The sequence below is a fragment of the Sapajus apella genome, unplaced genomic scaffold, assembly GCF_009761245.1.
Source record: "Sapajus apella isolate SASKATOON/1434 unplaced genomic scaffold, GSC_monkey_1.0 scaffold80, whole genome shotgun sequence".
Lineage (NCBI taxonomy): Eukaryota > Metazoa > Chordata > Mammalia > Primates > Cebidae > Sapajus > Sapajus apella.
In genome coordinates, this window is record NW_022437020.1 from 7,405,476 (window position 1) to 7,420,286 (window position 14,811).

General features: G+C 47.7%; 1 protein-coding gene across 1 annotated transcript in view; it reads right to left on the reverse strand.

Annotated features, from left to right (window-relative positions):
• Window positions 1-12,812, reverse strand: part of IGF1R (insulin like growth factor 1 receptor) — a 314,344-nt gene extending 301,532 nt beyond the window's left edge. The window contains exon 1 of the mRNA XM_032252821.1: window positions 12,673-12,812. Within this exon, the coding sequence (XP_032108712.1) occupies window positions 12,673-12,766 (94 nt within the window). The 5' untranslated portion in view covers window positions 12,767-12,812. The remainder of the gene's footprint in view (window positions 1-12,672) is intronic.
• Window positions 12,813-14,811: the final 1,999 nt, after the last annotated feature.

Here is a 14,811-nt window from a genome sequence, read left to right on the forward strand (position 1 = left end):
AAAAAAAAAAAAAAAAAAAAAAAAAAAAAAAAAAAAAAAAAAAAAGAAAAGACCCTCTTCAACTGGCAGCAATGCCCGGTGTTGTGGGGAGGAAGGACTGGAGGCCCCAAAGAGTGCCCATTAGGGCCACCCACCATGTGGAGGAGGAAAAATGAGAAAAGCATCCATTTATTGGGTGCTTTCTATTTGCCAGTTCTGCTGGGCAGCTTAGATGCATTATCTATTACTAATTCTCACAGCATCCCTACTAGAGCAGGGTTATTCCAATCACAGACAGACACACCGAGGCCTGGAGCTCCCTTTCCATCATGCCTCTATGCATGGGGGAGAGAGACACGGTGAACTGTTTGAAGGGATGAGGCTTCAAAGGATGCCCTGCACATGTGCAAACCCCACGGAGAAAAGCAGAACAAAGGCAGGCAGGCTGTCCAGGTAAGTTCACATCCACCTGGCTCAGCATTCACATGGGAATTTCACAAGATGCTTTTTTACAAGCTGCTCTTGAAATTAACATTCCAGCTTCAAATGATGATGTTTACATTTTCTTCAAGAAATATCCCACCCCACTCCTCAGGAGAGGAGACTTTAACAATAATTTCTAAGGTGTTACATTAAGTTCAGGAGTCCTCTTTAAACCAACTGAGACAAGTAAACTGTCTTCTGTCCAGAGGTAGGGAGCTGGCCTCACCGTCTCCAAGAGCCCCACCAGGAGACTGTCAAAGGCCTTCACCAGCAACCAAAGCCAGCAGGATTGCGGAGGGTGCTTAAGTGATAAGAGACCTTTAAGACCTTGCTACTGTCCCTGACAAGAGGTAAGGCAAAAGTTTACAGCCCTCACCAAGAAAACAATGCAAGAAATAGAAGCCAACTTCCATATGCGGCGATTCTGCTGGTTCCAACCACAGCTCCCTAAAAACTCCATCTCTCTGTCTAGTGTCTTGAGATCTGAAGGCTGGAAGGGCCTGTGAAATAACCTAGGACCGCCCTGGCACTCACAGCAGGTGTGCAAGCACCCACCCAGCTTTCTGAGGTGCCACCCTGGCCCTCTGCATCAGGCCACTCCCAAGACCACCAGGCAGCTGAGTCCAGCGTACAGATGCCTCCTCCTTAGGTGCCCAGCCCCACAAAGGTTTAAAAGCACACTACAGACACAAATCAGTGCCAATGAATTAATCATTACATCATATCTAGAAGGAACTTACGAAACAAAGTCTCCGTCCACAGTGATGAGGTGATCTTGACACAAGGCCAGACTCACAAATGACCCTTCCAGGAGCTAAATTTTTTTTATTTACCTCAATGTGCAAGAAGTCTAACAATGAGTTTAAAGATAATTTTATTGTTTTCAGGTTCCATGCAGCAGTAATTGGTGTGGCAAAATGTTTTGGCTGGCAGAGGTGCAATGATTAGATGAAAATAAATTTGTTGTACAAAAAAAGTGTTTCAAAGTGAATGGAGGGTAACAGAAGTCTTCCATTTCTTCGGCTCCTCCTATGCGCCAGGCACTGGACCACGTCCTGGGAATTCAAAGATGACCAAGGTACCATTCCCCTCCCCAACATCAGGGGAAAACAGTATGGGGGAGATGCCCATATACAGATATAGCAAGAGACCACACGCGCTCAAGTCAGCGCAACCAACCTGCATGCTGAATCAAGGCCAGAGAGAGGGTGCAATTGCAGCTAACTCTTAAAGGAGCTTGCCAGAGGGCAAGCTGGGTAGTACTGTTTGCTATTCCAAGCAGAGGGGCTTCCACCTGCCAAGACAAAGAGACACAAATGAGTATAGTCTGAGAAGTTGTTCAGAACGTCTGGGAAGAAGGGAGGCTCAAGTTTTCTCTCAGCCAAACAAATGATTTCCAAATTAAAAAGAGTAAAAGGCAATCACAGGGAAACTGACATGTAAAACTGAATAACCAGCTATATATTTTGTGTAATCTCAGCAAGAAAGATTCTGAAAATATCAATAAAACATGAAACGAAATACATAAAATTATCTAACAAAATACAGTGTGGAACCTAACACCAATCATGGATGTATTTATTCTTATTCTCTGTAAGTATTTCTGGCTGGCGAGCATCTTAACCACATAGAATAGCCCAAGGGGACAGATATGAGCATGATAATTAAAGTGTTACTACCTATTTAAACAGAGCGAGGGAAGGTAAACCTTGCTGTATTTTTCCAAATGAATCAGTCGTGGTTTTTTTTTTTTTTAATCTCTAATCTCAAAAGAAATATTTTAGAGGTTTTACTTTATGAAAGTCCTGTAAAATTATCTTAAAACTCTAACTGGAAAAGACACACCAGGTGTAACAGCTCTGCCACGGAGTTGCAGTACGCTTGTCTGCATCGTTTAGGGAGACCCTCATTTAGGGACAGAATTAGCTGTCCCTAATTCTCAGGACAGCTTGCACTGACACAGTAGAGTAACCTTAACCCAAAACTCTAGCCCAGTGCCTTCTACGTAAGCCTGCAGTATCCACATTTTCTTGCAATCAGTCCCTAGGAACCAAGCCAGAGAGTGGGCTGGGATCACAATCTTCCTCCTCCAGGCACTGTTACCTCCTCGGGGCACTGCTAATTCAGTCACCGAATGGGCTGAATTTCCCTTCTGGCCACTAGATGGAGCCTGTGCACTGGTGAGATGGGCAAAAGCGCACAGTGGACACCTCTCAGGTGCGAGCAGAAATTGACAAATGACAAGATTAAGGGAGAAAGTGTAATAAACAGATCTCTGAAATGGAAGGCAAACTGCAGGGGCTATTGTTTACTGGAAAAAAAATCACAACTGTTTAATAAGCAACATGCCATCTTGTAAATAAGCACCTTAGCAAAATAAAGTTTTATTATACATTTATTGAGTCAGGCTCTATACCATATTTAAATGACAAGGGCAATCAAACATCAAGTCTGCCTTACATTTCTATCCAAAGAACATCTCTGTTCAAGGGTATCCCATGCATAAGAGCAGTAGCAGCTGAAGCCTGAGGGCTTAATACCAGGTGCCGGGTATCTGTTCTAAGCACTTGACATGTATACGAATTCGTTTGATTTTTGTGAATATTTAAAGTAGGTTCTACTAAAATTATGATTTCACAGATGAGGAAACTGAGGCAAAAAAGGATTAAATAATTTGCCTTAGAGCTTAGCTACCAAAGAGCTGAGATTCAAACAGCCACTTTGACTCCACAGTCCTCATAAAATTACAGGCAAGGAATAAGACAAAACAAATCACTGTCAACCAGCAAAGCTATGGTTATGAACTCAAAAGGGGTCATGGGTAAGTAGATCTATACAAGTTAGGGAAATCCCAAAAACCTTCAGGAAGGAGAAGGAATCTAAGTTAGAAACGTAAGGATGGTATCTCAGAGCTATTAAAACCACAGAAAAGGTATATGGGGAAATCACCTTAGTGTGTTGCCTTTAGAAAGTTATAATCTTGTCTCTATTTTACAGATCCACCTGAAACTTGGAGATTAATTTTTCAAAAACCTATTTCCTCACAATTTTTCTGACTTTGGTTTTCTAAACATATTAGAAAATGTTTCCATTTTGGTAAGAAAAGAAAAAACGTCTCTCCCAAATATTTTTAAATCTCCACAGTTCTATTGAGACTCACAAAAGTTAAAGAAACTAAAGCTATGCTGACCTTTCTTTGCTCTTATGTGGCACTTTCTGCTATTCACTATTGAGGGTGGAAGGAGAAGTACCAGAGTAGTGAAGAGGGAAAACATTCCCAGCTATGGAATGGAAATAGCAGAAGCAAAAACTTGGAGAGAGCAATAGCATGGCTTACTTTCCGTCAAGGTAAAGTCCAGATGCTGGGGAGTACCAGAAACTAACAATGAATCCCTAGAGCAAAAGATTACTAAGGACCTGTTTCATTACTTGAGTCTAAGGACCTTGGACTTGATTCTAGGACCACAAGAGGCACATTCTGAGAATTTGGAGCTGGCAAGTCCATCAAACCAAGTGGATGGTAGAGGAACTGGTTCAGAGGCCAACTCAGCATGTAGTCAGAATCAGTGCAGGTCTGGACTGGGCCAGGCTGGAGCCAGGAATGGGGTGAATCTGAGCAATTTCAAGTGACTCGGTGAGATAGAAAGGAAACATTCAATTAACCAGTCTCCCCAGAAAAGGACAGGTTGCAGAACTGAAATTGAACCACAAATTCCATCCTGAGCCAATCTCTGTCGCTGAAAACTTTACAGAGGTGCATGTGAGAAAGAAAATCCCAACTGTATCACCTGACCAAGAAAGCTACCATAACAGAAGTTCCTATGACTACATATCATGTTGTGACCTAACATAAGCAGTGAACTCATTATCCACAGAAATCAGGCGACAGAACTCAGGGAAGCCTAACAGCAGATCTCCCTCTGCTGCTGCTGGTCTCTGTGTTCATTTGTTTCCGTTGCAATCTGTGCTTCTCTTTAAAGTCTGTAAGCTTGTGTATTATTCCACTACAATGAGACTCAGGAAAATTAGGTAGAGAGAATACAAGAGGACACAGACAAATGTGGACACAACTGAGGGGGATTTTACAGTCTAGACACAATTAGTATCTAATGACTTAGAAAACACTTTGTAAGCTGATGTGGTCAACTGGATCATGGGCTCCTACCTGGAGTTTCTCTCCATGCTTCCTACTTTTTCCAGGAAGTTATCAAAGGTCACTAAGATACTTTGAATTGGGGAAAAACTGAAAAACTGTTATACGTAAATTCAACTCTCCCTAATTACCATTAGACTTCTGCTCTTTTAACATTCTATTGGCTAAACTTTGGCTGACTGAAATTGGTGATGTCTCATTTACATAATCAAGCACATATTGCCAAAACCCAACTTTTTAGAGACTAACAACGACTATTTTTTGCAGCAGAGGACAAGCTGAAAGTAAACATTCAAAATATATCAGGAAAATTTTTTTTTTTTTTTTTTTGAGACGGAGTTTTGCTCTTGTTACCCAGGCTGGAGTGCAATGGCGCGATCTTGGCTCACCGCAACCTCCGCCTCCTGGATTCAGGCAATTCTCCTGCCTCAGCCTCCTGAGTAGCTGGGATTACAGGCACGCGCCACCATGTCCAGCTGATTTTTTGTATTTTTAGTAGAGACAGGGTTTCACCATGTTGACCAGGATGGTCTCGATCTCTTGACCTCGTGATCCACCCGCCTCGGCCTCCCAAAGTGCTGGGATTACAGGCTTGAGCCACCGCGCTCGGCCTAGGAAATTTTTATTTTTAAAGTTCTGCTCTATAAAATATTTATGCTCTAAAACTATCAAAACCTATTTGTTCTCCCATGTCGAGAGTAATTTTTAAAGTGGTATTGATTTTTAAACTGACAATTCCAAAGCCAGTTTAAAGAACGCTAGTGCCATGTTCAGAAGAAAATGGCTGAAGAAAAGTATACAAAACACTGTACTTCGAACTCTCAGAATTTAGACAATAGATGAATGGACGGAGATACACAATATTGAACAAATGGCATTTATTATGTAACTCTTACTTAAGTAGAGACCTGTGGTATTAAGAGGGCTAACAGTGAGGAGTGAGACAAAACAAAGTTTCAAACTCCTCCCACCAAGAACTTTCTGGATTAGTAAGTACTTTCTAAAGTCTTTACGCTTAAAAAAAAAAAAGATGTTTTCCAAACTATGACCAGGCGAGCAATTTATTTCTTTTTATATATAATTCTGTGTGCGTGTGATGGAGTCTCACTCTGTCACCCAGGCTGGAGTGCAGTGGCGCGCGATCTCAGCTCACCACAACCTCTACCTCCCAGGTTTCAGCAATTCTCTTGCCTCAGCCTCCCAAGTGGCTGGGATTACAGTCACAGGCCACCTTGCCCAGCTAATTTTTGTATTTTTAGTAGAGACAGGGTTTCACCATGTTGATCAGGCTAGTCTTGAACTCCTGACCTCAAGTGATCTGCCCACCTCAGCCTCCCAAAGTGCTGGGGTTACAGGTGTGAGCTGCTGCACCCAGCCAAGTAAGCAGTAAGGTAGGTCCAGCTATCCCTGCAGTATGTGATGGCCCCACCCACAGGTGTGCACAACTTCCCCATGTGGCTAGCCAGCCACCCCACAACTCCGAAGAATGTGAGGGCTTCAAGACCATCAGCCATCAGGGCGGCACAAAGTCAACGAGCTCCATAAATGCATGGCCCAACAACTTACAAACTAAGCCTTCCGCAGCATTAACCAAGTTGAATGTAAACAGGAGAAAAAGGCAATCCCTGCATTCTTACTTACTTTTCCCAGTCATAAACAATAGCAAAAACACACTATAAAAGCTACTTCAGTTGTAGGTGTTCATCTCTCACCATAAAGAAACTACTTTCTGTTGTGTTTCGGTGAAATCAGAAGAGCAGCCTATAAGTTTAAAAATTCTCGTAGGCTGGGCGCAGTGGCTCACACGGGTGATTCCAGTCCTCTGGGAGGCTGAGGTGGGTGGGTCATTTGAGTCCAGCCTGAGCAACATAGCAAAACCTCATCTGTACTAAAAATACAAAAACTTAGCCAGGCATGGTGGTGCACACCTGTAGTCCCAGCTACTTGGGAGGATCACGTGTGCCTCAGAGGTCAAGGCTGGAGCCAACAGTGATCGCACTACTGCATTCCAGCCTGGGTGAACAGAGTAAGATCCTGTCTCAAAAAAAAAAAAAGAAAAAGAAAATCTTGTAGTCCAGGGAAGGAGAAAGAAAAAATTTAAACTTGCTCACTAGTTTCTTTTTTAAAAAAACATGGCAGTAACATCTACGGTTTGACTGGTATCTTTAAAAACTTATGGTAAGGTATTCTATAGTATCGAATAATTTCTAAACCTAAAGAACTGAATCCAGTAAGTACTCAACATGTATTTACTGAGGAAGAAAAGAGGGAGGGAAAACAATTATTTATCAGTTCAAGTTTTTCCTTAAGATTTCAAAATTAATTTAATAAAACATAAGTAAAGCCGAATCAGCGAAAAAAGGGAAAGAAATCTTCAAAAAATGCTATCTGGGACTTTCAAACGAGTAAAAATGACCATTTAAAAACTTAGTTTTCGAAAGTCCAAAAGTCTCAAAATCAAAGGTTTTGTTAATATATAAATAAAACCAAAGCAATTTAACAAAAGAAAACATCATGCCAAGGAAGTATGTGTCTCTTGAGATAACAATCTAACTTGTTTTAAAGCTCCTTTGTTTATTAACCGTCTTATACACCAAATCTATGTTCCCTCCTCAGAACAAATCAATATTTTCCAGATCCCTGGGGGTGGAGGTGCAGGCATGAGGGGATGTGTTCATATTTCAGAGTTTTAATCTTTTCAAATAGTGTAAGTCAATTACACTTCCCAAATGTCAACAGGTCGCAATGTCCACAAACACTGGGACTGTTGCCCTCTCCCAACCGCCCCCTGCCCCCCACTGCCACCCCCCCACCCCGTTAAAGCCACATCACATCTTTACAAATAACTGGAAAACTTCCTCTTGCTAAGCGGATGTCAAACACCATTTTCTAGGAGGACTCCGAGTGCATCACTTATGAGGCACTTTGCTGTCTTTAAAGTGTTCATAATTTTCCTTCCGAACATCTCAAACATCGTAATCAAGAAACTATATCCCTAGTATGTATGCAACTATTACATATTTGGTACAATTGAGAAAAAACTCATCTCCTGGACTCAGATAGCACCTTTCATAAGTTGGCTAAGAAAGGCAGTTCAAAGCAAGTTCGCCCACAAGCGCAAATATCTCTTCCACGAACCAGGTTTGATTTTTAAATGAGTTTTGGAAACAAATTGGAGAAAATCACAACCTAGAAAGAAATACATCTTGTATGCTTTACAATTAAAAAAACAAAAACTTTCAGGATTTGTCTCCTCATTCTTACTCCCTCATGCTTTTAAAAACACCAAGTTATTTGTAAATTATAAAATGCCCTGAAATTATGATTAGCTTCCTGATTTCTAGAAAGCTAACTAAAGCAATACATAATCCACAAAACTTCTGAAATAAGTCCCATCTTTCTTACAACTCGAAACATGCCATGCAACGCTCATGTGTACACCTGTGTCTCCTCATTTTTGGAAAAAAGGGAACTACAACACTGTACTTTTAAAATACCACTTGCCAAATCCAATGTTATAAAGAAGGCAGTGCTGCCAGTCAAGATGGGTTAACACCACCTATATGTCAAGGTCTACCATCACACTCCAAAGTAAGGGAAAGCACCAATGAGGCAAAAAATGGTACGGCAAAGGCTTCTAGATGAACAACACTAGTTTAAGTCTTAAATCTACAGAAATATTTTTTGAAGAACCTTTAAAATGCTGCCCACTGTCTGTGTACTTGAAAACTTCATCCTATACTGAGCCTGGGGGAAGAAAAACTTGAATTTTCAAGAAACTTGATTTCACGCAAGACTTTGCAGGCTCATGCACTGACTAGCTCAAGGTCAGCTTTCATACAGTAAGTGCATAATAAGTGCTGGCTGAATTCAGTTGCTTCTTAGAGCACATTCTTACAAAACAAATGAAACCAGGCTTAAAAGGAAACCACCATCCCTTGAGGGCTCTTGGCAAAAACTCTAAGGCAACAAGTGAAAATGATACAGTTGATTTTCATTACTGCTCTGATCTTGCAACAATAGGAAGGGCAGGAAACATTTTTATTAGTAAACTAAGCCTTAGACAAAGACCAAAAGCAAATGTAAACAATTATTCTCTAGGTCTTTTCCTATTGAAAGCCAAGGTTAAATTTGGATAAATGCACACACTTTCAAAACAAAAACATCTTTTCCATATTTTAAAATCTTTTGTTCTGTAAGGAATTTTAATTATATAAAAATCACTATATAGTTGAAACAGTGTATCCTAAAAAGACTTTCTCCTGCTCAGACCCTGGAACTATGTAACAAATAAACAACAAAGAAAAGAAACAGCTACACCTCATTAAAATGAACTGTTCATCCTCAGTCCTTACTACCACTTGTGGTCAATATGGCGTATGAAAAAAGTGTTTAAAACATCTTGAAACAGCAATTTATTTCTTTGCTGGAAAACACACATAATAAAACTTGAAATACATAATAAAAATACATCATAATAATACATAATAAAAAATGGCTGTTCAGACTCCCAGGCATTCAGACTCCCAGCTCCTAAACTCTGTCTTGAAAAAAACCATTATTTCAAATTCAATTGAGGTTTCTATTGTCAAAAATCTGCCTTCCACTAGCACGTGTTTTTTAAATCCAGCTCCTCAATCTCTAACTGAAGCTACACAGAACCAAGATTCTTTTTTTCCTGCTTGCCCATTTCTACCACAGCATTGAATCCCTGCTAAGCTTCAATTATCAGTTTGTTGTATTGCTGCAACTCACGGATCTGAAAAACTTATAAATGAAAAGAGAGAGACCAGCCTGCCAAATACACTACACAATTGTAATGTAATTTAAGGTAGCATAACAAGTTATTTTCAACCTTATCACATTTCTTAAAAAAAAAAAGTTTATTGAGATATAATTCACATACCATTAAAGTCCCCGATTTAAAGTATATAATTCAATGGTTTTAAGTAACTTCAGAGCTGTGCAACCATCACCACAAACTAATTTTAGAACAAATTTTCATCACCCCAAAAGGAAATCCTATGCCCACTACCAGTCACTACCCATCCCATCGCCCCTCAGCCCCTGGCAACTGCTCCTCTACTTTCTGCCTCTATGGATTTGCTTATTCTGGACATCTCACGTAAACGGGATCATACCATATGTGGTCTTTCGCAACTGACTTCTTTCGCTTTTTGTGGTATTTTTAAGGTTCATCTATTCAACCTTGGCATATTTCCTGGAGTTTTCTAATGTTTTCGACAAATCAAACATATGACCTTTTAAATTTCAAATCCTGAACCAAACCCCACCCACCCTTCCACGAAATACCATTTACTCGTCACGTCGCTCTAGAGAATCTAAACTATAATTTGCTTTTTAGGTTCTTCCAAAAGTTCTTTTTCTGGGTTCTCCTTCTGGTACTAAAACACTTACTTCTTTAAACACCAACATGTCACATACCTACATTTCTCTGACAATAGGATGCCTGGGGTAGAAAGATGACTGAATCCTTTTAAGGAGATGGCCGACAATAAATGCAAAGTCCATGCTGACTTTTTAAAAAGAAAATAGTTATCAGATTGTCTGACTAGCACCCAGAACGTCCAAACCTCCTTTATTTAGATGCTCTGTTCGCATTATGGTGACACAAAACACATCCATTCATACGACTGCTCCTGCTGCAGAAACTAAGTTTTCTAAGCTAAACACCACACTCTTTCTACTGCAATCTCTAGTCTCTCAATATGCCAGCAAACTACCTGCAACTGAACCAACACCACCCCGTCTTTATTTCTATACCCGACAACAGCTGAAAGAATGCCCTCCTGATAGGGTTAGGCAGCTGTTTCTATCAGAATTAAGTGGTCTAGCACCTTCCCAGCTAAAAACTTAACGCACGTTCACAGACATAGTTTTTAATCCTCCACATCTCAGAGATGGAGGGAGAGGCAGGTACTGAGTCAAGACTTCAGCAAACCATCATTGAGATTTGGGGTGCCTTCTGCCCACCCATCAGGTTTCAAGAAACTAACCACTGTAAAGGGATCCCTGGGGGAAGCTTTGGCATCATGGAGTAAAAACATACATTAAAACAACCCCTCCCCTCCTGTGTTCTCAAAAATCGCCGTCTTTTACAAAGAATATCCTTCAGGAACACTCCAAAACAAAGGCAGCCCGACTCCTGCGTCGGAGAAGGCCACCCCTGCTATTCTGAATTTAAAAACATTAAAAACACAAAACCAGAGAAACTATACAGTTCAACTGCATACCATAATAAAATGGATTATTTCTCCAGTGTCTTCTAACCCATACTTATCTTTTAAAGATAAAAGCCCTCCTTTGTCCCTCCAAACACCACCAAAACTAAACGCCTTAGTAAAGGGAGCCGGAAGGCATTCGCCCAATGGAGTCTGCTGAAAGTTTAGAAAACAAAGAGGAGAGTCCAGATCTGTGTACCGTCCGGCCCGGTCCGCGTCCCACTCTGCAGTAAACCCGTGAACCACGATCTGCTCTGGTTCCATCGCGGATTCACTTCTTTCGAGACGTTTAAGGATTTGTTTATGGAAACAGCCTTTCTGAATTGCCCCAGTGATGGGGCCAGACAACCCCCGCTGCCTCCTACTTCTCTCTCCCTCACTCCTGGAGGCTCAGTCGTGATTTTTTCAAAGTTAATTGGCACCACCTGCATACCCTCTGCAACCGTTACTCACCAACACGCCCTCACCGTTCCCAGTCCCCGTTCTGCGACATTTAAACTTTTAATCGTGTTCAAATTACTCTACCATCTTGAATGTACCAGGAAGCCACACTTTCCATTTTTTTGAGAAGAATAAAACCCCCACCTCCTCCCGCCGCACACCCTGCGGGGAGTTCTCACTCCCTGAATCCCCGCGTTTCCCTACCTACCCCCACCCGACACCATCAAAACAAAAGCAACCAGATTGCAAAAGACAGCGAGTGTGGGGCGATAGTGCTTATTAACTACGTACAAAGGAAGTGCGGGGGCGGGAAGGTGGGCAACACCACGCCGGCCACAATAAAACCAAGGCCAAGGCTTCGCGCTCGCAAAAACAAAACACCCTCCCCCCGCCGCAGCAGAACCTGGCGCTCCTGAAACCACAGCGCACGACACCTCTCACCAGGTCCGGGCGTCTAGGTGTCCCCGTGCCGCAACACCCCGCGTTGCGAGCACGTGTGTCGGAATGCACGTCGGCTCCGACTACACACCCACCAACGCACATTTGGATGCGGCCCTAATACCCCTCCATCCCCCGGCCCGGGAGAAACTGAGAGACCGTACCAGAGCTCTCTAAACTGGGGGCCCAGTGGCCTCGCATTTCCCAGGGGGCTGCCCAGAGAGCGCTTCCTCACCCCACCGCCCAGCCCCGGGACGCCAGGAGCAGGTAACCCGCCAAGGAGCGAGGCCAAGTAACTGGCAAGGCCAGGAACCCGAGGAGCCCGAGGGGCAAAGGACGTTACGCGATGAGAGGCAGCGCCGGGCGCTTGGAGAAGTGTCCTGGGGCTTCAGGGCCTCTCCACAGGGCACCTCCCCCTCCAAGGGCAACTCGCACCCCGCGGGCCGGGCGGCTCCCCGTGCCCCACCCCCGGGTCAGCCCCAGCAACGAGGACGCGGTTCGGCTCAGGGTGCTGTCCCCGCTGCCTGCGCGCCGCACCCGGTCAGCGCTGTGTGCAGAGCGGCTAGCGCGCCCGGGAGAGGCGAAGTGCGGGTGGCGGGGCCCGGGGCCTCGCGGAGCCTGCCCCGACACCAACTTCCCCACCGAGTCCTGGCGCCTGGCGGGAGAACAGGACTGCCGAGACATTAAGACAGAAAGCCTCCGCGGCCCTTCCTGAGCGGGGATGCGCGGAGCCAGGGCCCACGAGGCCCTGAACGAAGGATCCCGGGTCCCGGGTCCGCCGCAGCCTCCCTCCCGGCAGAGCTGCTCCGCGCCCCGCCGCTCCCGAGTCCGGGGACCCGACAGCTGCGACAGCGGCAACTCGGGTTTCGCAAACAAGGCGCAGCCCCTCGGAGGAAAAGTTCCCGCAGTGGCCGCGGGCGGCGGGCACATACTCACTTTCTCCACTCGTCGGCCAGAGCACGAGCACGGTGGAGAGAAACAGCAGTCCCCACAGCGAGGTCGGGGACCCTCCTCCGGAGCTAGACTTCATTCCTTTTATTTGGAACGAAATTCCCCTTTCTCAAAAAAAAAAAAAAAGGGAGGGGGAAAAATGGGAAAAGAACGAGAAGGAAACAAGTCTCCAAGTCAGTCTTCGCTCCCCCTCCAAAAACAAGGGCGAAGGAAACAATAGTCCGAAGGCGGCGGCGCGGGGGCCCTCGGGGTGCGCAGACCGGGCGGGAGGTGCGCGACGGGGCGGGAGGTGTGGGGCGGCCCCTCAGCGCCGGCAGCAACGGCCCAGGGCTTGGCGAAGCCGAGAACCCGAGGCGCGCCGGGGCGGGCAGCTGGCGTCGTCGGCGTTCATTTTCAAACCCGGAGAGGCAGGAAGCGGGGAAAATGCAAAGAAAGGGGGAAAAGCCCAAATCTGCCTCGCCGAGAAAAACAAGCCCTGCCCTGGCCGCGCGGGAGGCGGCTGGACGCCCGAGCCTCGGCGGCGGGAGGGCGCGACGCAGTTCGCTAGATCGCCCCGAAGTCCGGGTGGCAGGCGAGGCCACGGAGGGGCAGAAACGCGGAGTCAAAATGAATGAGCGGCTCCCCCTCCTCCTCCTGCTCCTCCTCCGGGCTCCGCTCGCCGCCGCCTCCTCCCTCAGCGCCGCCGCCGCCGCCGCCGCCGCCGCCGCCGCGAGCTCCTTCCCAAATCCAGGACACACACAAAGCGGCGGGCCGTCCGCGCGGCGCTCAGCACTCCCGCCGCGCCGCCCCGCTCCACGCCGCCGTCCGCCCCGCGCGGGCCCCCGCCCGGCCCCCGCCCGCCGCCGCCCGCCGCCGCCTGCTCTGCGCGGGGGCTCCGGCTCGCTGAAGGTCACGGCCGAGGCGAGGCGCGCCGTGGAGCTGCCCCCGCGCGGGAGGGGCGTGGAGGGCGCGGGGGCGTCCGGGGAGCGGGGCTGAGGGTCTGCGAGCGCCGGCCGCGGGCAGGCTCGCTGGCGGCGTCCCTCTCGCTCGCCCGCCTGTCTCGAGTTCGCCCGGTGCGCTCGCTCCTCGTCGAGTTTTTTCCCCGTTTTTTTCCGCTCAGCGGAGTTAAGGCTGGTAAACAAGAGCCCCAGCCTCGCCGCGCCGCCGCCGCCGCCGCCGCCACACACTGGGGGCTCGCGCGCGCGCCCGGGGTCGCGCACACGCGCCCGCTCGCACACTCGAGCGGCCACCGCCGCAGCCGCGCCGCGCCGCGCCGAGAGCCCGGCCCAGGCCGGCGCGCGCCAAGAGCCGGAGCCCGGGATCCCCGAGACGTGCGGAGCGGATCCCGGGCGTGGGGCGCGAGACTGCGAGGCGCCGCCCCCACCTCCCGCCCCGCCGGCTCCCGCGCGCACACACAGACACGCGCGCGCGCCCACCCGCTCTCGCCCCCACCGCACTGCGCCGGCCACCCCGCACGCGCCCTCCCCTCCCGCCCGACTCCAAAAACAAAGCCCCCGGCGCCGGCCCGGGCTTGGCCGGGCAGGGGCGGATGGGCGGGGGCAGGCTGGGCTGGGGCTGGGGCTGGGGCTGGGGCTGGGGCTGGGGCTGGGCCAGGGAGGGGACGTGGGCGGGGAGTGCGGGGCTGGGAGAGGTTCATTGAAAACAACAACAGCGCGGCTGGAAAGCGCGACTCCCTGGTTCTTGAAAAGCTTCATTGTTTTTTGCAGCTGTTGCAAAATAAATAAATAAGTGCGGGCATGCGGCTTTTTTTTTTTTTTTTTTTGCTGCGTGCTGGAAAGCCCGAACGTAGCGGTAGGGGCGCACCTGGGAGAAAGGGGACCTCCAGGCTACTACGCCGGGCACTTTCACGCCAGGCTGGGACGCCTGCGGCGTCGCGACCGGGGAGCTTGGAGTTTCAGGGCTCGCGGGGAGCGGAGGGGAAAGGGCGCGGCCCGTGTGGCTCGGCCTGGCGCGGGGGGGGGGGCGCGAGGAGCGAGGACCCTGCCGCCGCCCCTGGCGGGCCCCGCGCCCCGGAAGGGGGCCCAGACAGGCGGCCTCGCGTGCCCAGGGCGCGTCCCCGCGGTGGCCGCCAGAGGGCGCGGCGAACGCCGGGGAGGGCAGCCCGCGGAGAGTCGCCTCCCTCCC